Source organism: Hylaeus volcanicus, chromosome 3 (genome assembly GCF_026283585.1).
Source record: "Hylaeus volcanicus isolate JK05 chromosome 3, UHH_iyHylVolc1.0_haploid, whole genome shotgun sequence".
NCBI classification, from domain to species: domain Eukaryota; kingdom Metazoa; phylum Arthropoda; class Insecta; order Hymenoptera; family Colletidae; genus Hylaeus; species Hylaeus volcanicus.
In genome coordinates this window covers 13712962-13740505 of record NC_071978.1, presented here as the reverse complement: position 1 = coordinate 13740505, position 27544 = coordinate 13712962, and the positions used below count along the sequence as shown (strand labels likewise).

Sequence of the window (27544 nt, the reverse complement as noted above, 5' to 3'; positions counted from 1 at the left end):
TTCGATCAGGATACTTAGCTTAGTACAAGATCTTAACTCTTATCGCATTTTTTTTCACACGCAGCATAAACAATTATCACAACGCTGTTTCACTGTTACTGAACATCGTAATAAAAATGTAGCACCTTTTTCTATACGGCTTTAACGCTTACCGAGATACTAAATAGGCATTTCGTGTTGATGATTATTAATATTTAACAGGGAACTTGTTTACAGACATGACCTATCGACGTGAATAAAGTCGTGCTAAGAATCACGTTGACTAAGCGTATTTCCTAATAGAAGATTATTAATTTGGAGATATCTCAGTAATTTTTCATTTGAAGTCTCACTTCATGTAATACTTTTTTACGCAAAATTTGATAATTTATCCGAATTTGAAAAAAAAATATTGGATATTCCATTTAAAAAACTGAAGGTGACCCTAATATCTCGATAAAAAAGTAAAGTAATAAAAGACAGATTACATCACTGTATGTTCATCTAGATACCACGCAACTTTTGTTTGAAACATTTTGTCGTACAACAAATACCTTACAAGTTATTTGAGGTCGTCACGTTATAAGACTCACCCTATATAAATAGAACTAGGATAATAGACATAAGTTCCTAAAAAGTACTACCAAATGTTCCTATTAAGCTTAAGATAATTCTGTCATGTCCATACTCTACATGTTGTAAGAATAGCTCCAAATCAGGCCTCAAGTGTTTTTAAATAAAAAAACAAAATTAAAATTCTAATGTGTAGTCAGAAGTGTCATTAATGTTCATGGATAGTATTTTCCTGTAATTATTTTCAAATGTTAAATATAATTTGCATTAAAAAGGATTGCATTGGAAGCCTTTGGCAACGATATACGCATATAGATTTCAAATGGTGTATTGTAGGTCCGTTCACGCGCGAGGATGTGACTAATGCGGACAAAGCCACTTTCATGATTTCTGTCAAACGCGATACGAGTGTGAAATACTCAATATAAAATATCCCCATGTCGAAAAGGGGGGGATTCGTTGAGCGTAAAAAATCGAGTGATGCATTTAACGGAAGCGGCTGTTCACTCGAGCCCCAGCTGGAAGCCCCTGTCAAACGAAACGAAAGTAATTATTTCGAATGCACGTCAACCAGAAATGGGCGAAATTCTCGTCCCGATACAAAATTTCGCATATGGAATAAAAGAATAACGAATGCTGAAATCGCTACTCGGATAGAATACTTCTCTATTCGTTGGATTGTCCAAAAGCTGAGCTAAAAGCGATTGATTATGTAGAGACCATTCAAATTTTTATATTAGGGGGACCAGAAAGTATTGTCGTTTCTTTTACATTAAATTCTAACAAATAAATTCATAACAAGTTTTTATTTTTAATCAATTATGTTCGCACTCTTTACCGACAACCTTTTGCTATCTAGTGTGCAAATTTTCAAACTCAGATCGATAAAAATCAATTAGTACACAATAACCTGATAAATGATAAACAAGTATTGACATCTGCAGAAACGGCATTACTTTCTGGTTCCTCTTATACTTTTATTTTTTATCATTACGATAATATTATTTATATATTGGAAACATTTTTCCAATAAAAACGAGTACAAACACAGCCATATTCGGACCACTTTTATTTTATGGCCTACACAAAATGGCGTATTCGAGTAAAATTAAAAGTAGTCCAAATGATGTGTTTGTACTCGTTTTTAGCAGGAAAACCTCACGAATTCATTGATAATACTTTTATTTTGATATCTTGAAAAGAACACAACAATTCATAAAAAAGGTCGATCTTTTAAATAAATTCTGTGCTTTCCCTCTGTAGAAACCTCAGTTAACACTTTTGCTGTGGATGACGCACATGTGCGTCCAACTGAAAATATATGGTTGTTTTTATTATTTTTCAGTTTTCATTAATTTTGTTCGGCAATCACATTATACAGTGGGTGCAGAATGTATTCGCACACCGATCAATTTCGCAAAAACTTTTGTGTGAAATTGTAGTTTCTTAATTTCTTTTTTTATAATCAATGATACTTTACATATTCTCGGAAGTCTCTAAGATAGATATAGTCCAAACAACATTTACTAGTTAATATAATTTGTGAAATTAACAAAAAAATGCGAAGAGTGGGTAAAAGTATAGAAGCAATAAGTATTTGTACGATTCTTATGACGAACCATTTACAGTAGAGTTTGTAATATAAACACATTAGTTTATTGCTCCGTACGAATTAGAAAACATCAAATTTCCAGTAAAGTACTTTTAAAAAAGGGTCTAATAGAAGAATGGAAGAAGATCCCACTTCTTATTAACTTCTAACTAACAATTTAGTTAATTAAATGCTTAGAAGAGTTACAATAATTATAAAGTCAAAATGAAGTCCCACGAAGGAAGTATTATATACTTGTAAATTAATGTAAATTTCTTTCTTTTTAATCAAGTTTTAAAAATTAAACAGTTGTGCGAATACTTATTGCTTCAACATTTCTATCGATTAATTGTTTTTTTCTTGTTAATTTCGCAACTTACATAAATAGCTATTTCTTTGTAATCTATCTATTCTAGTGATGTCCGAGAATATGTAGAATGTCATTGTTTATTAAAAATAAGTTAATAAATTACAATTTTACAATTGATCGGTGTACGAATACTTTCTGCACTCACTGTATATAAAATAAGTTACCAAAAATATATGTTTTTCAAAATAATCATATTAGAACATTTGTAAGAAGTTTTTTATAAAAAAAATATCATAATTGCAACTCCCAGCGAACGGCTACTTATTTTCGTCCACAGCCAAAGTGTTAAACGTATTTTCCAAATGTAAAAGCAGAATTTCACCAGCAGAAATAAATCACGAAATCGATCCTACATATCTAAGTTATAGAATCAGGACCCTTCAATAGCACCTGCAAATGGAAGGACGTCGAAGTGCGTCATCTTCTATTAAAGCTGTTAATATTCTCCACACGTAGGTCTAAGACTCTAAACATAGATCACCGCAATCGATTCGATCGGATGTACGTACACATGTTGACGTTGTTAATCGGACGAGCTTAACAGCCGATTAATTCCGGATTAATCGAACCGTAGATGCCCTCAGCTTCGTTTATTTTTATATTTTTAAACGAAAGGTCACAGCTTCCTCTCGTACTGCATATCGATTCCTCGCAGTATCCGTGTCAGCCTTAAAAAAAAAGGCGAAAAATGTCCCGTTGAATTTTTCATTCGTGCTCGACGTATCGGGGACAGACGAAAATAGATCAACGGGATACGCGAAATTAACAATAGTAATCGAAAAGTCATCGACGTTCGCCAGAATAATCGGGTAAAGGGACGCAGACATGTTGGAATTTGATTTTCAGCGGCGGGCGAACGGTGTTGGACAATTTCGTTTGTAATGAGTCGATGGGAACAATTTATCGTGAATTATTGCGAGGTTTGCGTTATAAAGAGGAACGATGGACGACAGATTCCATGACATTACACCGAAATTCCATGACTCTGTGAACGAAACATAGTTGAAAATAGCGAATATTTTTCCATCAAGGAATCCCTGGAAATGAGAAAGCCGACATCTCAGCAAAAGAAGCAATTTCCATCGCGCCAAATGAAATTAAGAAACCCATCCCGTACCAAGACATTTTAAACACAACACAAACAATAGCAAGAGATGAATGAAACAAACTATAGACCTCCACCCAAAGAACCAAAATCCACGAGATTGCACAAGATTTTTATCAACCAATACCCACTTACAACTTGAACAAAAAAGAAACAGTAATCATGACTAGACTTAGAGCTGCCCACTCGAAAATAACACATGAATACTTAAGAGGGTATCCTGAATTAGGTCTAAAAAAAGCGGTTTGTCGTGAATTTTTTTAGGGTGGAAAAAAATAATTAATTCTATCGAACTTTTTATCCTATTTTCATACATATTTGAGTAGTCTGTACAAATTTGTTCAACAAGAAATATTCAAATTGAGTCATTCAAATTCGTACATCGATCAATTTACAAAAAAACCCTTGTGTGAAATTGTAGTTTCTTAACCTTTTTTTTTATAATCAATGATATTTTACATATTCTCGGAAGTCTCTAAGATAGATATAGTCCAAACAACATTTACTAGTTAATATAATTTGTGAAATTAACAAAAAAATGCGAAAAGTGGGTAAAAGTATAGAAGCAATAAGTATTTGTACGATTCTTATGACGAACCATTTACAGTAGAGTTTGTAACGTAAACACATTAGTTTATTGCTCCGTACGAATTAAAAAACATCAAATTTCCAGTAAAGTACTTTTAAAAATGGCTCTAATAGAGGAATCGAAAAAGATCCCACTTGGAATAACTAATAATTTAGTTAATTTAATGCTTAAAAGAGTTGCAATGATTATAACATCAAAAGGAAATCCCACGAAGGAAGTATTATATACTTGTAAATTAATGTAAATTTCAATTTTTTTAATGAAGTTTTAAAAATTAAACAGTTGTGCGAATACTTATTGCTTCAATATTTCTATCGATTAATTGTTTTTTTCTTGTTAATTTTGCAACTTACATAAATAGCTATTTTTTTGTAATCTATCTATTCTAGTGATATCCGAGAATATGTAGAATGTCATTGTTTATTAAAAATAAGTTAATAAATTACAATTTTACAATTGATCGGTGTACGAATACTTTCTACACCCATTGTATGTATGAAAATACGATAAGAAGTTAGATAGAATTAATTATTTTTTTCCATCCTAAAAAAATTCACGAAAAAACGCATTTTTTAGACCCCCTAATTCAGGATAGCCCCTTAATAAAGAAAACAGACCCACAATGCGACCTCTGCAACATCAAAACAACAACGAAGCACCTACTATTCGAATGCCGAAGATACGATACCGAAAGATGAAAATATCAATTAAAACCAGACTCAGCCCTAATTTCGGAAGACCACGTACAAAACACCATGAAATATTTTGAGACCAACCTGTTCCACAAAATATAAAATATCCTCGTCACTAATGACCATGTAGTCGATGCGACATAAAGCTTCTATTTAAAAAAAAGAAAAAAAAAAGAATATTTTATATATTCTTAATATATAAAATATATATGAATAAATGAAAATTTTATATAATCGTAGATGTAAAATGGGTTTGTTTGAAAGTTGCGGTAAAAATATTGATTTACGATTATTGTTCCATTTTTGGTTAAGGTAGATTAAAATTCGTTTGAAATGGATTTGATTCTAACGTGGATTGGACGATTTCAATTTAATTAAATAAATTTCCACGTAAATGAAGGTCGATAGGATTAACTTCGGGATACCCTGTATACAACCTTTAGCGATGGAGGGAAGGAAACGTTTGTAGCGTTGCTCCACGTGAAGATCTCGTTTCGTGTAGGACCCTTCGAGGCACAGCGAGAAGGGTTACGATTCGATTAGAAATCACCCTTCGTCGAGAAGATTTCACTGGTGACACGCAGATGCGCCAGTTTTCTGGAGGAAACGAGAATTGGAAGGTAGATAGGTTCGGCCCTTGATCGCTGGGAATAGGTAAAGCCACTCGAATCGAGTAGAAACTTGATCGTTTTCTATCCTTCCATCCTTCTCCTCGAGCGTGTCATGTTTTAAGCTCACCATATGTACCTTTCGGAGCCATTAACATTCCTCTTCCTTCCTCTGTCCATTTTATTATCGAACCATTTCTATAATAATAATAAAAAAAAAAAAAAGAAAAAAGTGAGAACCATGTATTTACTTGGAAGAGTTCCATACAGTAGTCAATTCTGAATAGAAGAGTTGAAAATCATTATAATTATAATATCATTTTGTTATTTAATAATTCTAGCAATTTAACAAATCTTGTTATGTAACAAACATTTTCTAGCTGGCCAAACTAAGGAGTTTCCAGATTTCCATGAAATTTCGTATACAAGAGTTTTTGGAGTTGCCGACTACAAATCTGATATAAACAGTTTGTTTAGTTTTCAATAAAGTCTAATTTCTCGATAAAGCTTGATGAATTTTTGCACCTGTATCGTATCGAATTCATCATCAGATGATAATCTGCAGCTGTTGAATGAAGATGAAGTTTCGTCTAATGAAGACTCGTGAACATTTACAGACATTATTTACATATAGTCAGTGTAAGAAGTATTCGTACAGCAACCAATTTAAAATAAAATTAATAAGAAAAGAAATACATAAGAGGTTAACATTAAAAATAATAAACTTTAATTTATACAAATTCTACTCTAAAAATATGTAGGAATGTTGGTTAATTATTTCTTCCCTTAAAATTTATTAATAAAATAAATATATAAAGTTTTATTTTGTATTGGTTCCTGTACGAATACTTATTACACTGACTGTATGTACATTTTTTAATTTTTTAATACCAAAATATATATTTCTTTGTTTTTTATTAAATCTAAATTTATTTTGACTTCTTGATTTTTTTAATATCAGATTTGTAATCAGCAACTCCAAAAATCCCTGTATACGAAATTTCATGCAAATCTACTAACTTCTCAGTACACAAGTCGGCCATCTTGGATCCGTCATTTTGATTTCTTGTTCTTTTATATCAGATTCGGAATCAGTGGCCTCAAAAATTCCTGTATATGAAATTTTATACAAATCTAATAACTTTTTAGTATACAAGTCGTCCATATTGGATCCGTCATTTTGATTTTTTGTTCTTTTATATCAGATACAGCAACTCTTCGATAAGTGTCGCGGTTTTTTTCACACAGTCAATAAGATGACGCCTCGAAATGAAACATATTCCCCCTGTCGCGTCGTTTCCCCAGACAGGCAAATAATTTTCAAGGCCACCTCGAATCGAGAAGCGAACGTTGACCTTTCAGCATCACGTGCAATAAATTTAGGATTTATTTCGCTGGGAATGCGAACAGTTTCTCATAACTTCTCGCAGTGCGACGGTTCTTCCCCGTTTTTATCCACATCGCTGCCAAAAGTTTCCCCTGGAAAATAGTCGGGCAGCTCAGCGCAAGTAAATAACCTGTTACCGTTATTGGCGTTGCCATTATTTGCGCCGTGACAAACTGACCGTGTCTGCGTGGGATCGTCGACGGTTTTATTCGGTGCGCGCGTCGCGACTGGTCGCGTTTTTCATAATTCCAGCTCGAGCCCCTTTCGCGTCGCGAAAACTCCGACGGAGACGGCGAATCGACTGCCAGCGGGGGTGGAAAGAGACGTAGATGTCTCGTTGGCGTGTGGGTGTCGCTGGTAGATCGAACCCGACACGGAAGGAAGCATGTCGCGACGGAAATCTCGGCGTCTTTGCGACGTCAAGACACTAACAAACGGAACGCCGCACAGTAGTCCAAAATGGCAAAATCGCGGCCAAAATTAGAAAGAGTTTTCGGATCTTCATGAAATTTGATACATTTTGAGTTATTTGGGCCACAAATTACGAATCTGATATAAAAATTTCAAAATTCAAAATGGCGGATCCCGTATGGCCGACATGTGTATTAAAAAGTTATTAGATTTTCATGAAACTGGCATAATGTATTTATTATATATGTAGCAATGGAACAAAAACCATTTGTGTTCTTCAAATATAATGATTATTTTCTAAGATATAGCATTTCAAATAAGACGATTTCTCTCGTCCCCTTAATTTTCACATTTTGCTGCGTATCGGTGGTGATAAAATGTACAACTGTAATCTTATTTAATAATATATTCCTTATGGCTCATTTTTTGTAATAAATATATGTTATTTAGATTAATTTTCTACTATAGAGATGAAGAATAAGTTAGATTTTATCTACATACTTTTTATTTTAAGATTATGTGATATTTAGTAATTTTGTGAATTAAAATAGGAAAACAAAATGGTTATTCACAAGGCTTCACTTAACTACACGCTTCATAAGTTAGGTAAGCATGTCTATTTTTATATGCTATTGAAACATTTTGCCCATATTTGCCCTATTCTTAATATTCCTACGTTACATTTACAGTAGCAATACAATAGAATCTACACCTGTAAATGTAACGTAGGAATATTAAGAATAGGGCAAATATGGGCAAGATGTTTCAATAGCATACGAAAATAGACATGCTTACCTAACTTATGAAGCGTGTAGATAAGTGAAGTCTTGTGATTAACCATTTTGTTTTCCTATTTTAATTCACAAAATTACTAAATATCACATAATCTTAAAATAAAAAGTATGTAGGTAAAATCAAACGTATTCTTCATCTTTATAGTAGAAAATTAATCTAAATAACATATATTTATTACAAAAAATGAGCCATAAGGAATATATTATTAAATAACATTACAGTTGTACATTTTATCACCTCCGATACGCAGTAAAATGTGAAAATTAAGAAGGACGAGAAAAATCGTCTTATTTGAAGTGCTATATCTTAGATAATAATCATTATATTTGAAAAACACAAATCGTTTTTGTTGCATTGTTACATATATAATAAATACACTATGGCAGTTTACTGATTTCGCGTACTTCAAAAATTGAATTTTGAGCATATTTTTCGCGAAATGAACCACTGTGCGCCGCAGCGTCGACATATCTATGCTTGTACCGTGCTTAGGTTTGTCTTTGAAGCACGATAGTGGTTCATTTAAGGGGTTAATAGCAGTCAGGAAAATGAAAACGGACACATTCTTGTGTGTTTTTTTTAAGGTATCAAATAATAATTTTTTATTAATGAAACTTAAATATATGACAAAATATATCTTAAAGAACCATAAACAAATTTTTGTTTTAAGAGAAGGTTAATTCATTTCGTTATAACAGGCGATGGTGTGGGTGGCTTTCTTTAAACTGCTATACCTGAAAACAAGAATAAAGGTAGATTTGGAGAATATATTAGACTAACGGGTCTCTGATCGAAGAATTTTGGAAAAAATTAATTTAAAATAAAGTGACGTACATTTAAAATTGAAGTTCAATTTTCATTATAAAATGAAGTGATTAAGTAGAGAATAAAAAGAAAAGTATATAAGAAAATAAAAAATCCTTCGATAAGGGACCTGTTAGTCTAACATATTTTTTAAATCTACCTTTAGTTTTGTTTTCAGGTATTATAATATAATAAAAATTATTATTTAATACCTTAAAAAAAAACACACAAGAAAGTGTCCGTTTTCATTTTCCTGACTGCGACTAACCCCTTAATGTTTGAAAATATGGAGGTGTTATCAATATTTGAAGCGAAAGTGGAGAATCCTTTCTAGGGACGACTTTTTCCCCCAAAACAGACAGAATAGTGAGTTCTAAGTAGAAAAGTACTAAGGCACACGTACCCTAAGTTTAATACTTTCCGAGATATGGGAAATCTTCGATAAGAGTCACGACGTTGTTCCAACCGCGTCACTTATCAACAACCCTCTATATCTCGCAAAGTATCAAGTTTAAACTACGTATACTTTAATACTTTTCTCCTCAGAATTCATAACTCTGTCAGATTCCGTCACGACTTCCCCCTTTGGAAACATCAGTCATCGCGGAAAAGTGTCTCGAGTAGTTTGTTTGTGAGTCGTCGGGGAGGGGTCAAGGCCTCCGCGGCCCGGAGGGACGAAATCGAATGAAAACGCTGTCTCGATCGTCTCCCATTGGGAATAGCTCTTTCATATCCGCGGTGGCGTAATCATAACGGATTACTTTCCTCGTTAACTTTTTGCGTCCAAGCGCTGCGCGGTCTGCAACAATGGGGGGGGGGGGGGCGAGGCCGGGGGACACGGCCAATCCCGCGGAAATGAATCAGGATTACTTTTACGGCGCGTTTGAAAGTTCGCGACGAACCAACCCGAGGGGTTGGAAATCGAGGGGGTGTAGAGGGTTGGGAGAATCGAAGCAGGGGAGCTACGAGAGGTTGACGCGGAGTTCCGAGTGGCTGGAAATTAGCTTACTTAGACGGCAGACTGGAAATATTGGCAGATAAGCGATATAGCTGGTGACTACCCGATAAGGGAAGGGTAGACTTACCCTGTTCATATCGAAATGGCGATAGAACGCGGCTTACTGCAGAGGTTAATCGGAGAAGAATTCAGTAGGATCTGTTCGTTAAGGTTCGTGGCATGAAAGATCCAGGTAGGATACTCTGTCGATAATGAATTCCGTTGATAAGACTCGGTAATGTAGAATAAGTCTTAAGAGGGAACGATCAAGTAAACAACCGCTTTTTCGCGAATTATTTTTGAAGAGTGCGTAATGTATATTTATTTATAACTAATTACTTGTTATTTTGTAGCATCTAGTGTAACCGTGTTAAAATTTAATCTCTTGATTGACACTAAATTTTAACTTCAGCTCGGATGTTTGGAGCAAATGGAAGAAATTGAGGGCTCGTGCCTCCAGGTGCTGGATAGCGAAGTGTTCCGAGAGGTGATTAAAGAATTTGGAAACTCTGATATATCTGGTAATTAATGAAATATATTCTGTCAAATTTAGTAACGACGGATATCACGATGATTTCGTCGAGAGTTGAATTTATAAATATATATGTTCCGTTTAACTTGACGACGACTAGTATCACAATGAATTCGCAGAGGATATAAAATATATATATATACATATATGGTCTACACAGATATGAAACTAGAGACACTCGTCCGTTGATTTATCGCAAATTAACAATATTTTGAAATCAATGTTATCTATGGCAACGTGAATAACGGGCTTGGCACGCTTTATCTATCAATGCGAATATGATAGGGCAATGATCGCGAGATATACCATAGGAAAACCCAAGGTTGGTTGTACAAAGACGTTTGAATGCCTATCCGCATTCACACGAGACTGCACGTGTTTTCTTAAGAGACTGCTACGCCTGAAACCGAATACACACGGTTTGGAGAAGTGGTGAGCGCGTTCAGGATTCACTTTGTGATCAAATGCACGATTGTGGATTTGTCGCAGCACTTTCCCACTCGGCCGATTTCTCGGAGGAAGTGTTCAGGTGGAGACTTGTACGAAGTCCAACACCTAGGAGTTCACCAAAGGGCACGAGTGTGAGCTATAAGTGTTCTCCGGTGACGGACGCCTGATTTCAACAGTGCGAATCCGATCGTAATTTCCGCGGAATCCTACTGTGACAACTTACCCGAAAACGCTCACCTCTCACCCGTTTCCTTCAGCAAAAGACACAGACTCGCTCTCGTTGCATAGCTTCGTGAATTTACTGCTTTTGACTACTACGTGGTCACGCCGGAATGGGCGTCGTTACAAATCACAATGCAGCAGTGTCACGGCTCGGTTTGTGCTCGTGACCCCTCGGTTTGAGGCGCGTATGCAACGAGAGTAAGTTAGGCGGTTTGACTAAGTTACTTGATCGGTTTGATCACTCGATTGGATACCGGTTTTCGCTAAAGGAATTGTACGTGCTGTCGCGGTCGCTTCCAGACGTAGAGTGCCGGTCCTAGTTCTCGCATCGAGCTCCTTCGATCCAGGATCGAGTGGGATCGATGCGCACTCATCCTCTTTTGGTAGGGTGCTTCTCCTAATTTCTCCTCCTCATAGGAGCGATTCCCGGTTTCTGATAAGGGGTACCCCTTGACTAGCTCATAGTACGCGCGTCGATCTCCCTTGATCGGATATCGAGTGGGAATCGAGGCGCACGCGTGTCAGATGCCGCGACTATCCCGAATTCTCCTCTTCACGAAGAAACGTAGGATTCAGGCCTTCCATGAGTGGGGATCGCCCCTTCATCGTCTATGTGATCGTATGTAACCAGCACGGTTACACTTTTTTATATAGAAATATTCATAAATGAATGAACAGCAGCTGTTTGAAGTTGGCTTCTCAAAAATGCGCCGTGCAACGCATAGATCACTCTAATTATTTGAAATCAAAAATCCACCAATTTTTCGTTAAAATATAGTAATACGCTTTGCATCAACCTAGATTAAAAAAAAATTTTTTATTTAAAGATTTCACGCCATGTAAAAAAAATCTTGTTATAAAAAAAAATGATTAAAAACATTGTTTATTTCAATTTTTATAAAAACCTTTAGCTTGATGCAAACGAGAATAGTTTAAGGAATATTTTGTGCCAAGTTTCATAGCAATCGGCTGAGAAATCTCTAAGCTACATTGCACGGCACGCAAAATTTTGTGTTTTGAGAAAAATGCGTTTAAAGTTTCCGGATCTAAAAATAGTTCTTCGTAAAGCTTACAAATTATTTGAGGTTAAGCAGCTATACCAGGGCCGTATAATAAACCTTCTTTTTCCTCAAATTCGCTCAGCAATGCCGCTGGTTTCCCTCTTCGGGCAGTTCTTTCTTCTTTTGTGCCCTCAAGGCGGCGACGCTCCTGTTTGCTAATACGGTGCATGGCATACGTATCGGCGAAATGCTTACACTGGACTCCGATTTGCAGTTGTAAATCATTCATAACATTTAAAATGAAGGTGTATCTTTCATTAGACATGCCGGCAGCCAAATGTGCAGCAATTTCAATGATTTTTGAGCCGCAGTTGAGATATTTAGGGGCCAGACGCCACACAGTAGCGTTAAAATTTTCATTTGCGTTTTGGGTATAGCCGCCTAAGCATTTCTCAAGCAAATCATCGTGAGACAAAGCTTTGTATATTGGGAGGATGGCCTTTTGCACGTCTGGATGTAGTGGAGGGGAATAAGTAAAAGCCTGTAAATTATTTTGTACTTCGGCAATGCGATAAGCACACCATGAGTCGCATCACTTTAATGACTCTGTAGGTACACTTAGATTTCAAAATTTTAGCTGAAATGGTCGGAGCACATTCTCCAGATGGTATACTAATTTTCTAAACAAAACAAAAAAGGTCAAAATTTGGAATTTTACTTAACCCTCCCCCATTAATTAGTAAGGTAGGTCGTTTTGTTTGGTAATACTTCATCCAATCCTAGTTCTACGTTACTATTCTACGTTAAGTTTTAGTGCGAATGCATTACTAAAAATAAAATCACTGTTCGTTAGTTTCAAATAATTTATTAGAACTATATTTATCGATACTCTTTCGTATTATCAAGAAATTTACACCCAACTCAAATTGAAAGAATTCGCATTCGCCCCGATAGAATAATTTCATGTCTGGCTTTCTTTCGTTTACTCGATTTTCCTAAGAAAATTGAATTTTTCCCATTTCCCCCCGCCTCCCATTTTCCAATTTAAACCGCTCGGAAAATCGCACGAAGCAAACTTACAAGTAGACTCCGAGTCGTGGGAGCGAAACAACGCGACTTTCAATCCCCCGTTCGGCTTTGTGTAGTACAGTGCTGTCGCTTCTCCGATTCTCCAAACTAAATTGCATTTACGGGACTCGACGAAAGTTTCGCTCGTTGTTCTCGCAACTATTTCTTCTTCGAACACAGCCGAGTCGATCGGGGCTGTCTTCAAGTTCGTGTAAACTAGACGTCTTATTCGCGGGCTTCCTCTTTTCTTTCAATCTTCATCATTTATTGTACGTACTTGCGTTAAATTACTTTTAAATTAAGTTAGACATTTGTATTCTATTTAGGTTTTCTAATTTTTTGATATATTGGTAGGAGACTTCTTGGAATTTATTTAACAGTTATTAGTACGGAGGATTGAAAGTCGTGCTGTTTCGAGGTTTACTTGTAAGTTTGCTTCGTGCGATTTCCTAAGGAAATTCAATTTTCTTAGTGAAATCGAGTAAAAGAATGAAAGCCAGACACGAAATTATTTTCAATTATTTCTTTTATCCTCAGTCGGTGAAGTAGAGTATTTTGTCGATAATGCAGTGTGTTCTGTCGGTAAAGCTCGATAAAATAGAATTTTATTTAGTCGATGCTTTATGAACAGAGTGTTCCCCATCGGCAATGACCTACTTTATCGACCCAGTGCTCTACATTACCGAGCTTTATGTTTAGCATACGTTGTTCATATTTATACAAGTCATAAATACGTAAAATTCGCAGTCCTACGATAATATTCTTAAATTCTTCGTGTGGCTTTGGTCTAAACAGTGGTACGAACGAAGCTATCCTCGACAATATGAACCTGTACAGGCGAAATTCACGCGAGAACACACCCATTTTAGTGCACTTGTCCTCGTTGTCGTCTCGGGGCGCAGAAAATTGGATTTCGTCGACGAGGAAGAAGCTTTTGTTCGGTCGGGAATCAATTTTTCGAGATCATCACGACCACGGGCCTCCCAGGAAACCTATTTGCTGGCTCCCAGGAAGCGTGGAAGGGTAGCTAACCGGGGAAGGGGGAAACGAATTAGTCGGGCGTATCGTAAATTACAACAGTTGCGCGCTTCTCGCCGAGTTTCGCGTAATCAGAATTTTGCTCAAGAACAAATATAAATAAAGTGAACCAGCGGTTAAGTTTACAGTGCTCATCTCTCGTTTATTTTTCGGGATATCAATAAATTAATGAAAATAGATCGTTGAGAGTTTATATTGTTTTTATTCGCTGTGTAAATTTATGTTTGTCAAGTATATTGGATAGACTATGGAGTAGGAGAACGTGCGGTGGGGTTACTTTTATTTAGAATTACAATTGATGGCAATGGTACCTTAAAATTAAGCAAAAGTAGTCAAACTCAGAAATTTTGTTGGGTCAATGGAGACTCAACAAGTCCTCCCATGCAAGACTTATCAAATACTGTTAGGACTACCGTACATTTTCAGTCGACACAACTTTCACTTGCATTCTGATTGCGATTGTACATTGTAGATTGTTAAACCTTAGAGACGCTCGTGGTCATCTAGACGTAGCAGTACCAAGTCGCATATTGTACTTCGCGACAAACTAATTATAGTAAATTTTCTGCACCACAATTTGTCTATTTTTTATTTCCCTCTGACGAGAGTGGTCCTTCGACAAACTCGTCGGCACACACGTGCAAACGCCAACAAAACTCAAACGCCATCCCAGCAACTGCGAGTAGTTAACAAATACAAAGGACTGACGTAACCTCGGTAGCATAAACTAATCACAATAACTTCTTCCCATATGTTCCCTTGCTCCTCCACGGTTCAGTCTGTCTATAGACCTAAAAGATGAAATAAATTACGTCCCATCGTATCTGCAACCTTAAGAATCCTCAGAAAGGGGAGTCGACAGCCAAGTTGGCTCTAAAGTCTGCGGCGACAAAAGCTCAAAGCTCGATTCCCTTTCGAGGCAGGCAAGTGAGGAACGCGGACGTTTTCGAGCTCGTTTTAATCTCGACTTTTTCCATTCGTTTTTCCAGCAAAGGAGCTGAAAATATGCGGCAGCGTGAGAAGCGGCGGAGAGGTCTGTTGCTCCGCGGACATGGAAGTGAGACTGCAGGCGAGGGCACGTGACAAACACGAGAAAGCCACCAAAGAAACTCTTCAGCGACTGCATCAGGTCCTGTCGACGAGAGGGGCCAGATTTCACAGTGAGTACTTTCCCTAGACTTTCACGATTTTAATCACTTCACGGCCAAGTCTGCGTGAAATACCGCCCAGGGTTTACACTGACAACGAGCTGGGGTGGTTCGGGGGCTTCTCGTTGAATCGGTCGCTGGAGATGCGACGGATTCAACGTTTTCGCATTAACGCATTCAATTCGAACCTTCTTCTTCTGGGCCCTTTAAAGAGCGCCAGTCAAACGTTTAACGAAGAGCAATTCGCCGTCTATTGCGAAACGCGTGCCAGACGCTTGTGTTTAAACAGATATTGTTTTGCAATTCGGTGCGTTGTGTAGAAAAGGAAGAGGATCGATAGGTTTCGCTTTGATCAAATTCAACGCTCGATTCAAATTCAATTAAGTTGAATACTTTGGCTTGGGTTCTTTAAAGTGCGAAACAAATGGTCCAATGGTCCAAATTAGTTAGGACTATCGAACGTCGCGATTACGATATATTTTAGATGAAGATTTGTCGATAATACAGTACGTCCCGTCGGCAAGGCTCGGTAATTTAGAACCCTAGTTAGTCGGTGGCTTTATCGACAGAGCCTCCTGCATTATTTCTAGTGCAACCTGCCTTATGGACTCACAATAGGTACATCAGTGATGGGTAAAGCCTTAGGCATCGAATAAATCTGAAATTTGCCGACTTGTTTGTCTCGTTTCCTCTTTTGAATATTTTCCAAAAAAGGAAACGAGACAAACACATCTCTGCAGTACATATCCTGCATTACCGAGCCTTATGTTTAGTATATGTCTTTTTTACATTTCTATGAGATATGAATGTGTAAATCTAGTGATAACATTCTTTAATTTCGAAACAAGCCAAACTGACCAGCCTACTAACCCTATTATTAACCCTTTGCGCTCGGGTGGCGCTTCTAGGGCGACATATGTAATTTAAAAATGACTTTGTGAACGTACAATTTCAAATTCACTTACATCAGAATACAACTAATTATTAATTGAAATAATAATACATCGAGTCATGAAGGTTCGTGGATGTTTTTAGTTTCACAGAAATTTATTATAAAAATGGGCTAGATTTGATTCTATAGAAAAATGCCTCGAGCGCAAAGGGTTCAAGATGAATATCGTAAAATAATAATGATAAATAGTAAATTCAGATATTATTTTATCATTGCACTCGAAGGCACAATGAATCAGAACAGTATGCACGTGGCATAGTCGCCACTCTCTTTTCAAGGGGTTAAATTAAAGACTGTTTAGCAGACTGTGAAATTAAACTAACAAAATAGCACGGAACAAACTAAACAATAAAAGCTGTCGAAAACACAGCCCTCGGCCGCCATTCGCAGACTAGTGTGCTCTCAACTTCCCTTCAACGAACTCGTGGGTAACTTCCAACTCGATTCTCGACTATTGTGGAACTAACTTTCGACTAGCTTATCCTTCGATTGTGTTAAGCGGACCGAAACAACAGGAATATTATATCTTGAGTCTTTACGCATTTATGAATTTTTATTACTATTACTACTCGTGCCCGCTTCGTATAAACAATAGACATTTTAATAAGCTTCTTTGGGAAACAATAGTCTTTAGAAATAAGCAACTTGATTCTTAAATTGGAGAGAGATTTGCCACCTTCGAAATAGCGGTATTCACGAAAGGTATTCACGAAATGCTTGGTGATTGTTTATTTTTTATTGGGTTGTCCAGAAAGTTCGTGCCATTTTTAAGAAAAATTCAAAGGCACATTTGAATTTTGATATATATTTATAGAATTATATAAATACCATTTTGTTCCACGACCTTTCCACCTTTTAAGGGATGCACCCATGTTAATTGTTTTCAACCATTCCAATATAAATCGACGTGTACCACCTATCAAAAATCGGCACGGACTTTCCAGACAAACTAATATTTTTATGAAACAAGACACCAAACTCCTATTTAATACCACCCTACTTTGTCAACAAAATAAATAGATATCTCAGCCTAGAAGATCCCCTAGCAGTAGAATTTAAATGCATCGTGTCTATGGACAGTTGTCTCATAGAAGCTAAGAGGAATGCAGAGCGAAGGAACTGCTAATCAGTCCACGGTCGCAGAGAAGTTAGTCGCCCGAGAGCAACTGTTAATCGCTTTACCGTTGAACAGAGCCCAGACCCCGACTGTTGCGAAACAATCCCAGCTCCAAAACGGGACGAAACGCGAAAGAACCCCGTCGCGTCGGGAGAGAAGAGGAGAGCCGACTATCCTCGTCAATTATGCCGCCTCTCGGTCACAAAAGGACTTTTCAGCGCGGTTTAATCGGCTGGACGTCCTCCGCGGCGGGAGAGACGAGTGCCGTCGACAGCCAGAAACGAGGTTCCACGGCGCAGTGCGCGAAGAAGCACCTCGAAATGAGATTTCTGGAGTAACGGCAACCCGCGAACCTTTCTTTCTCGTTTTTCTTCGTTAACGAAGGGGAGGCCGTGAGGTTACGACGAGTGGATCTTCAAAGATAGGGATCAGACGTGTCGCGAAACAACTGTGCGATCGTGCGTTCTTCTGTCTGGGGATAAATGTGCAAATTAAGTGGAAAGGAATTGCATTTATTTGGTAATTAAGTAGATCTTATTTAAAGGGGTATTATCATCTAGAAGTTTGTTTTTTCAGTAATTTTTAGGAATTAATTTTGCGAAAACTATCAAACTTACAGTACCAGTGTTTTTTATGCATAATAAAACACGTTTCAACTAACAACACAAATTTTTATGAAATACTTCATTGAAATCTATACAAGTCATGCGTTGTTATGCAGGTTGTGACGTGAGACGCTCGTTCAATCGGGCGCACAGACTGTGGCGGTTCTAGTCGTCTGAGACAGAAAAACAAATTTTTTTCTCAATCTATATGAATGTAGTTATCGTCTGAACTAGAATTAAGTAAGTACTAAATTTTTTATCGGAATCGCAGCTGTTTGAAAATTAAGGTTTAATTTTCCCGGAAAATTGTCCACTAAAACTATGAGAGCAGAGCTAAAATATTCAAGCTATCGGTATAATTCTAGTGCCCTCGAAATGTGTGTAAAACCAGAAGTCAGTCGGTTCGATAGTTTTTGAGAAAAACGTGCGCCCGACTTGAAAAATGTCGTTTCGAGAAAAACGCGTTTAAAGTTTGCTATACATTTAACACTAATACTGTTGAACTGCCTTTAAGCCTCTGTAACTATGAGAGCTCTACGAATTTCAAATTAATATTTTAGAGGCACTTTCTCAAAACCACAAATGATAAGAAAATGCACACAAAAAAATCGAATTTTTGAAGTTTCTAGACGATAATAGCCCCTTAATGGGGTGTAAAAGGGGTCCTTGTAAGGGGTGAGTCTATAGGTTTTAAAATGAGACGAACAGTGAAAAAACTGCGTCAGAGGAATCGTTTTAAAGTTATTAACCCTTTGCACTCGAGGCCTTTTTGTCTGGTATCTATCACCAACTCGAGATGTTTTCTAAGGCCCATCGCACACGGGCGCAACCGATCAGTTTCAAACCACTCTGAAACTAGTTGCATGCGACCGTGGATCTAGGTAAAACAAAGTTTGTGGAGTAGGTAAAACAAAGAGCGCAAACGATTTGTAACACTAATTTCAAATCAGTTGCACCGTGTGCGATCGGCCTTAGCATTCTATTGTCACGAATGCTAAGCTTGGATTGACTTCGAAAATGAGATCCCCAATTTGAGATTTGAAAATCAGGTCACCTTTAACTCAACGACAATCATTTTATTGACACTTCGAGTTCGAAAGAAATTAAACCTAAAGGAAACCTAGTGGTGACTGAGAGTCACCTCTCGAGTGCAAAGGGTTAACATATAGATTCGATGCCTCTGCCGACAGGCAACCCGCTCGACAAAGAGCGCGGGTTGTCACTCGGCAGGTGCCTCGAGAGTGGGCCACGTGAGTGTAACAAGCTATAACTTCATTATCAGTAGATTTAGAGAGAAACGTCAAAAGGAAAAGATAATAAGTGTACTGCACTAGTAGGACCATGCTTTTTTAATAAATGCAACAGTGCACATGCATTTCTATTAAAAAAAAAATATCGATAAGTATCGATTACACATTTTCTTTCACGTAGGTTGATTCCTTTCGTCACTCTGTGTAAAAAAGTATTAGGGTAAAGTGGTAAAAAAATGATTCGTTTACGAGATATTCGAAACAATTGTCTGTAATGAAACGAGGCTTCTGCCGACTGGCAACTCAGTAATGACGGTGGTACCAACCCACATGTCTCACCCACAATTTAACTAAAAACGAACACGTCACAGTGTAAATGTTCAGACATAGAAATTAAGTTCCACTTCGAACTTTATTCGAGTTTTTTCTCCCCAGAGTATTTTCAGTAGCACTCAGGTGGCGTTTTAAAATTATTTGAACAGTATTTTCCGTGCACCTGCTCTCACAAGATACAAACACGATAGATTATATTTCCTGGGGTTGGAAAGGAGGCTATTCAGCGGATTACTCGCTTCATAATCAAGCAGTTCGTAAACCGATTTCGTAATGGTCGTTTAACGTCGCCATCGCGCGCTTAATAACGACAGAGACGCACCAGGGTTATTTGTCCTCGGGGTGGACGCAGAAAATATAGTAGCTCGTTTCAGGTTGGTGAAACAGTAATTTTGCTAATCTTTTAATCCTCCCGCTCGGTTTTGCAACGACGTAATCCTCGTTCGATGTCGTGCCCGCCGATCTCGTTATCCAGGAACTTTTTACTCGCTCTTTTACGACGCTGCAGCGTTTCCCAACTAGAGATTTTAAAGGTTTATACCGCGGCATTAAATATTTGGTATTGGCTGTTGCCATAGATTATGATTCGATCCGAGGTGAATCTCTGAAATCTCTGGCTTCGGGTCGCTTCGAGCGAAATACAACACCGGGAGGATTCAAGCGGTAGTAAAATGGAGAATTTCCAAGCCAGACGATATGCAAAACAGAGAATTTGCAAGACAATGGCACTGCTGGTTGCGGAGTAGCCAGATCTGAGAAGAGTCGCGGTCTCCTGACATGATCCTCGTCCTCGTTATGCTCTTCGTCTATCAAGATCTAATAGGATTCGTGGACTGCTGCGGGCGCAGTGATCTTCGAGACGAGACTGTGCCAACGTCGGGATGTAACGTTTATTACATTTAATACCAACATCTTGAGAAATTTGGCATCAGAGAGGACGGACAGTAGAACAGTGCGTAGCCTAGCCGACTACCACGCTGAGAGCAGCCTGGGTTCGAATTCTGGGCGTCTGTCCCGGTTTTTCATGGTTGCGTTAGGGCTGGCTAACAAAAATATGAAGTATGGAAAAAGCCTAGGGCGAAAAAATAAGGAATAAGATAAGTGCAATAGCAAATAAGGGGAGCGAATAGCCCAGTAGCTCCCCAGCTAAGTACTATAAACTTATTGGAAATATAGGCGGTGGAATAAATGAGCTAGACTTTTATTTAAGTTGACTTTAAAAACTTTATTAGAAACACACGGAAGGGCACGTCTGTTCTGTACGAAAGAAACAGCTCGAATGAAAGCGAGGTCAGTAACGAAGAATTTCGTCACGTAACCATTGACCCTATCGGTTCCATACTTCGTCTAAACAAGTCAAGATGGGAACAGAGGTGAGTAATATTTTTAGAGAAAATATTTTAAATACTATTTTAAATAATAGATTCTTCAGAATTCAAATAAAATAGTATTTCAAATGGGATATAAAATTTCAGCAAATAAAATATTTTATTTTGATAATGTAAAACGTAAAATAAAGTAATTTATTTTGGTAATCTATAGTTAAAGCATGAAAATAAATATTTTATTTTAATAATCTAACACATAAAATAAACTATGTTTCATTTTAATAACATAAAGCATAAAATTGAATACTTTCCATAGCTCTTAACCTGAAAATAAACTGTGTATATGATACACAGGTGGAGAAACTATTTCTTGCGATTGAAGAATATCCCTTTCCATCCCTCGTTTTATAAAAATTCTTAATTCTTAATAGAAGTATTCATTAAAGAACTACATTGAATATATGTTTATAATCCAGCGAAAAAGTACTTCCTTCGTTTTAGATTACCAAAATAAGTATAATTTACACTATAACTTAGTAAAATAAAAATATTTTATTTGCTGATAATAAATTAAATAAATAAAATATTCCCAGCTATGGCACAAATATTTTCAGTGTTCTTCAAATAAAATATTACCTACTTGAAATATTATCTTAAACATTCTTTATAACAAATAAAATATTTTATTTTAAAAAATACTTGGCTGTTGCATGTAAACCTTATCTTTTATGTAACCCCACAAGTAAAAATCCAAAGGTGTTAAATCTGGCGATCTTGGTGGGAAAGGTATCGGACTTCTTCTACCTATTCACCGTCTATGTCGACATCAGCCAACAACAGCCGAAAATATGAAGGCTCGAATAATAAATACTTGCAGACAAATTGTTAGCGAAACTTTAGAACAAGTTGGCCTGTCATTTAGGGATAGAATCAGGTGCTGCATAAATGTTCAAGGTCGTATTTTTTAATTTAGAAGATAAGAAACATTTTCTGGATGTGCAGTGAAAAAGAAAACTTTAAGCCATGGAAATGACCTTGAATGATATTTCAAGGTCAACATAATGTACATCAATGGATTCGTCTTGAGGTAAACTATGTGTCTAGCGTGAAAAAAAACTAAGTTTCCATTTAAAAAAACAAAGGTCACCTTCAAATCTCGGAGGCACCTCGTCCAAGAAAAAAACAGTGTACAGCATTGAATGTCACCCTTCAGATAAAGCATGTTTCGTTTAAACATTTTTTTCGAATGATGAATATTTTGCGAGATAATCCTTCATCGAACATCCTCGATGGCCGTGAAGCCTAAGGGACACCTTTCTTCCACGATGAAAAAGGAAGCCCCGAGGAGCGCGTCACAGGCTAATGAGTGAAACGGATGGAGTGCATTAAGAAGGCCTTCCCAGTCACTTTGGCGATCGCCACGAAAATTAGACTGCGCCGCTGCGAAAACCCCAGGCTCGTAACGATTCTCATTAACGAAATTACTCGACGGCGCGCTAGTTCGTGCCACCTGACGGCAATGGCGGCGACGCGCGGCGCGTACCCTCGTTCGAGCTCCAATCTTTCCCTGTGCCCTTTCCACCGAACCACGGCTTCTCTGACGGCCGCCGTGCTTTCCCTTTGAGGTTTCTGCTGCCTAGCCGCATCCAGCTACGTACCCACTTTACTTGCCACTCAACGCGTTAGAAGTACGGCGACAGAGAGCGAGAAAGGGTGGAAAAGAGGCGGAGGGAGAGGGGATAGAGGTTGGAAAGTGGAAGTCGGGTGGATAGTGTGAAACAGGGAGCAAAAGGTAAAGAGACCGGGAAGCGAAGGGGTAAAGTGGACGTCGGAGATGATATAGAGGTAGCCGAAGAAAGTTATGGGAGCCACGAGGGCCAGAGGGGGAACGGGAGGTTATTAACTGTAGACTCTTTCGAGACTTTACCAATGAATTTCGAATCCCGATCGACGAAGCAATTTCGATTCGTTGGGTCTGAAAAGGATTTTAATGACCTTTGGGGCCCGTCTTTGTTCCAATGTGCTGGAACAAAGGTTAGGTATTGCCAGAATTCCTGTTACAAGCAGATACACGGTCTGTCTAAAAAGAAACCGAACTTTTGCTATAAACAGAAAAAAGTACACGTAAAGTTTTTACACACACGTTTATTCACTCAAAATAATCTCCGTCTGAGTCAATACAGCGTGTAGACCGCGTAATTAACATTTCGAAAGACCTTTGCAGCTCCTGTTTTGGTACCCGTTTAGTACGGCGCACAGTGCGGAATAAGTGGACAAAATTCAATATTAGTATATATCACAATGTGAGGCAGATTTCTATCGTAGAAAATGTGTGTCAGCGTGGAAATTGTTATAAATAATCAGGTATCAATCATTTGTATCCATAATACAATCTTTATCTTTAAACAAACATACAGACAAAACAGCAAAAAGTATTCTGAGTTCTCAACATATTTGGAAACATTATTTGTTATATTTTAAGAAACTTATAAGTTTTCTTGCAAATACTTGCAACGTTCGGTTTTACATAATTTTTAATAAGGGACCATACTGTTGGTGTAGGGTCGCAATTGGAAGTTAAAAATTCTGATTTAATTGATTTATGGATTTCTATAAAAATTATTTCTCAAATCCTTAGTCAAAACGAAGCATATTTTGTTAAATAACATATAGGAGCAACTTCTATTATTTATGAGAAAAAAATTCCTAAAGAATTCGAAATATGGACTACTAAAGCGACAATTTTACAATATTACATCATTTTCCTGTATGATAATCATAAACTCATACATACCGTTGGATTCAGAATAAAAAAACGCTTTTACTGATCCAGAAATAAATCAAAATTTTCAAAAATTTCGAGAGGAGGGGGGGGGGTAATTTAAAAAAAAATTTGTTCTTTTTTAGATTTGTTGGTATTAGTTTATAGGCCTCTAAAAACAGTGTAATGTTTGCTTGAACATTTTTTTGTAATCTCTAATCGTTTCCGAGCAAAAGTAAAAGGGGCGGCTCGGATAAAAGGGTTAATTTCTCCCTCAAAACGCAAAATTCGCACGTACTGAGGATGGTGTAATTCATAAGAAGGTCCCACAAACAAGTATACAAAGTTTCATCAAAATCGGGGTTTGTTAATTTTTTGTTAAATTTGTTAATTTTGTTGTGATTTTATTAATGTTTATGGTTAATTTTAATTTTTTTTGTGAATAAATAGCAATATATTTATATTAGTAAAGAAATTTTAATTATTTGTCCACAATTTTGCTATTTGTCCGCACTGTGCGGCGGTTACAGCGGCCTGAATCTCCGAAATGTTGCTATAATGTGTCCCTTTCATTTGGAATTGGCATTGTTACCTTCGATCATCCACCCTACTCGCCTGAACTGTCTCCCTGCGATTATTTTCTTTTCCCAAAATTGAAAACTCCAATGAAAGGGACACATTATAGTAATATTTCGGAGATTCAGGCCGCTGTAACCGCCGTACTAAACGGGCTACCAAAACAGGAGCTGCAAAGGTCCTTCGAAATGTTATTTACGCGGTCTACACGCTATATTGACGCAGAGGGAGATTATTTTGAGCGAATAAACGTGTGTGTAAAAACTTTACTTGTACTTTTTTCTTTTTATAGCAAAAGTTCGGTTTCTTTTTAGGCAGACCGTGTATGTGCTTCAGAAGACTCATCTGTTGGAAGCTTTCTGGAAGATACTGGACATAGATTGTGGGGGTGTCAAGACTTTTCAGCGAGAAACTAGAAATATTAATTGTCAAGATAAAAGAATATATGTGGATAGGACTCGTGAATTTATTGGAGTTAGAAAAATAAACACTACGAAAAGTATTGGGTTATGTATTGGTTATGAATTCCTGTTACAAGCAGATATGTGCTTCAGAAGACTCATCTGTTGGAAGCTTTCTGGAAAATACTGGACATAGATTGTAGGGGTGTCAAGACTTTTCAGCGAGAAACTGGAAATATTAATTGTGAAGATGAAAGAATACACAGGGTGTCCCAAAAATGTTGTAACACCTTGAAAGGGGTGGTTCGGGAGGTGATTTGAAACAACTTTTTCCCTTTCGCTACAAACAACATTTTCGCTAAGGAAAAAGTTGTTTCAAATCACCTGCCGAACCACCCTTTTGAGAGTTGATAGAAAAGTTCTCTTGTTAGCTTCATCACTTAAATAGGCATACAAAGCTTACCACCTTTGACAACAAAAATATTTCGTTCTACGTGTTACATTTCAATGTGCGAACCACGATCAACATACTCGATGATTCGTCATATAATTCACATTTTTCGAGATCTTTCTTAATATACGTTTGAAAATATTTCTTCTATCTCTTATAGTTTTCAAAACAGCGTTAGGAAGTTACATTACCTTTTATATGTCAGTATAACAGCTAGACATATTAATTGTGAAGATGAAAGAATATATGTGGATAGGACTCGTGAATTGAATGAAGTTAGAAAACTAAATACTTCGAAAAGTGTTGGGTTATGTAGTCTTTAATAGTTTCTAAACGAAATTTTAATCTCAGTGTTAAATTATAATGCTGGTAATCAAAGCTTAAGAGGACCCAACACTTCAGGGGTTGTAGCATGCGAAGATGCAGCTATAGTACCAGCTTAGCGACCCCAAGGAACCGTAGCTAGAGAGGGCTACAATAACGTCGTGTTATGATAACGCGAACTAAGGCTTGGCTTATGACTGTGGAAGCCCGAAATTAAGTTGTGTAAAACAAAATAATGGAAAGGACTGTAACGTATGGATTAATGTTATAGTCCATAAAACGACTTCTCACTTGAATAAAAAGGATAAAGCTTGAGAGAAGCCTTTGAACTCAGCAGCGAGGAATCTTCACCATCTAGCGACTCAATCAGCGACATACGACAGATTCCCAGTATTCTTTCTCAAAGCCGCACAGGGCCGCCACGTACGGTTGTGCAGCTGTCACAATAATTTGTGTACTTCTTATGCATTACAACTAAGGTGTAATGAATCATTCAATCACCGAGAGCTCAAACTGCTCGGGAGAGGTAAGAACCGAACCGGGGGTGAGCTAGTTTGTCCGGCTGCCAAAAGATTGTCTGGTAAATCGTTAATGCTTGAAAATAGTATGTAATATCGACAGTCTCGATTGTCGGTATTTTGGAAGTTATAATAGAGTTATCTGAAATTGTAAGAAATCTTTGAATTTACTGCCATGCAGTTGTGAACTTAATTCATTTAACTTTGCCTGTTTCGGTAGCTTTCGGAGAAAGGCATTTTTCCAAATTAAAAATTATTAAGAACGTTATACAATGAGTCAAGAACGGTTAACTGATTTTTCAATTATATCTATTGGGAATGACATTGTAGATACTATATATTAATTACTAATATTAAAGATTTAATTGAAAATTTCGTGGCAGCCAAAGCTCGGAGGGTTAATATTCGTAGGAATCTAATGACTTTAAAACGTATTACAGTTTGACAACGAATTATTTATTGTCTGACTTTTACAACTGTCTCGACCGAACTGAACTCCGAATTATTATAAATAACAAATCACACCGCGTTCCCACGCAACCATTGCATACACGGATACACTCATACACTTACCCTCATATTATATGTAACACTCCTACATATATAAATAATTATATAATGTATAATATACATTTGTTGTAAGTTACCAATCATGTATCGTGGAAAAAGGCGCTAAATTTTTCTTGCCACACAGGCGCCTCTTACCCACGGTGGCGGCCCTGAAGCCTTAGGTCTATGAACATCAAGGATCCCCTGAAAAATTCCTAGCTCCTAATTCAAGATTTTCCCGCGAATTAGGGGCATTAGTCGCGATCTAGCGTCGGTAGACGAGCGTACCTGCGAATTAAAAGGGCGACGAAGGCTCCAAGCGCAGTAGTCGCGTCGCCAAGTGCTTCCTTCCCCTTTCACACGGTGCTTTTTGCTGGGCGTCGTCGACGTCGGCGACGATTCGTTACACAGGCCGCTCGTACCTGTCCTCCCCCGTCGTTAAAAGGAATTTTAATCACATTCTTCGCGGCTGAAGTGACGATAAGAACGGTGTTCAGGGCGCGGGACTCGTCCGTGAGGTTACGCGTCGAGGGTAGCGCGACCACAATTGGCGGGGGCTGGGGATGAGAAAAGCCGCCGCCATTGTTACCGAACTGACGCCACTACCTGCGGACCTCTGCTCCCTTTTTTTTTTTCTTTTTTTTATTTCCGTTTCTCTTATCGTCGTGGAGACTGATTGAGCCATCCAGTGGTTTCGAGGACGTTTCCATCTTGATTTGACTTCGAATCGATGTTGGTGAGTGATCTTAGGTTCTCGATTTTTTTGTTTATATACAGGGTGTTGAAAAAGACAGTCAATATTCATATGGTATATAGGACACACTGTACCGAGTAAAAATGCTTTAGTAAACATAGGTCGAAAAGTCAATCGTTTCTGAGATATACGATGTCAAAAATGTTTAGTGTAGGAAATATCCGGGTACTAATTTTTAAACTCCTTTACAACTTTGTTACTTTTCTTTATTTTGCACTTCTCTCTCTCTCTCTCTCTCTCTCTCTCTCTCTCTCTCTCTCTCTCT

General features: G+C 37.5%; 1 protein-coding gene across 3 annotated transcripts in view; it reads left to right on the top strand.

Annotated features, from left to right (window-relative positions):
• The window catches only part of LOC128873847 (glypican-6), a 249098-nt gene that overhangs the window by 196674 nt on the left and 24880 nt on the right, over positions 1-27544 (top strand). For all 3 annotated transcript variants that reach the window (XM_054117768.1, XM_054117769.1, XM_054117771.1), the window contains exon 2: positions 15202-15372. In XM_054117768.1, the coding sequence (XP_053973743.1) occupies positions 15202-15372 (171 nt within the window). The remainder of the gene's footprint in view (positions 1-15201; positions 15373-27544) is intronic.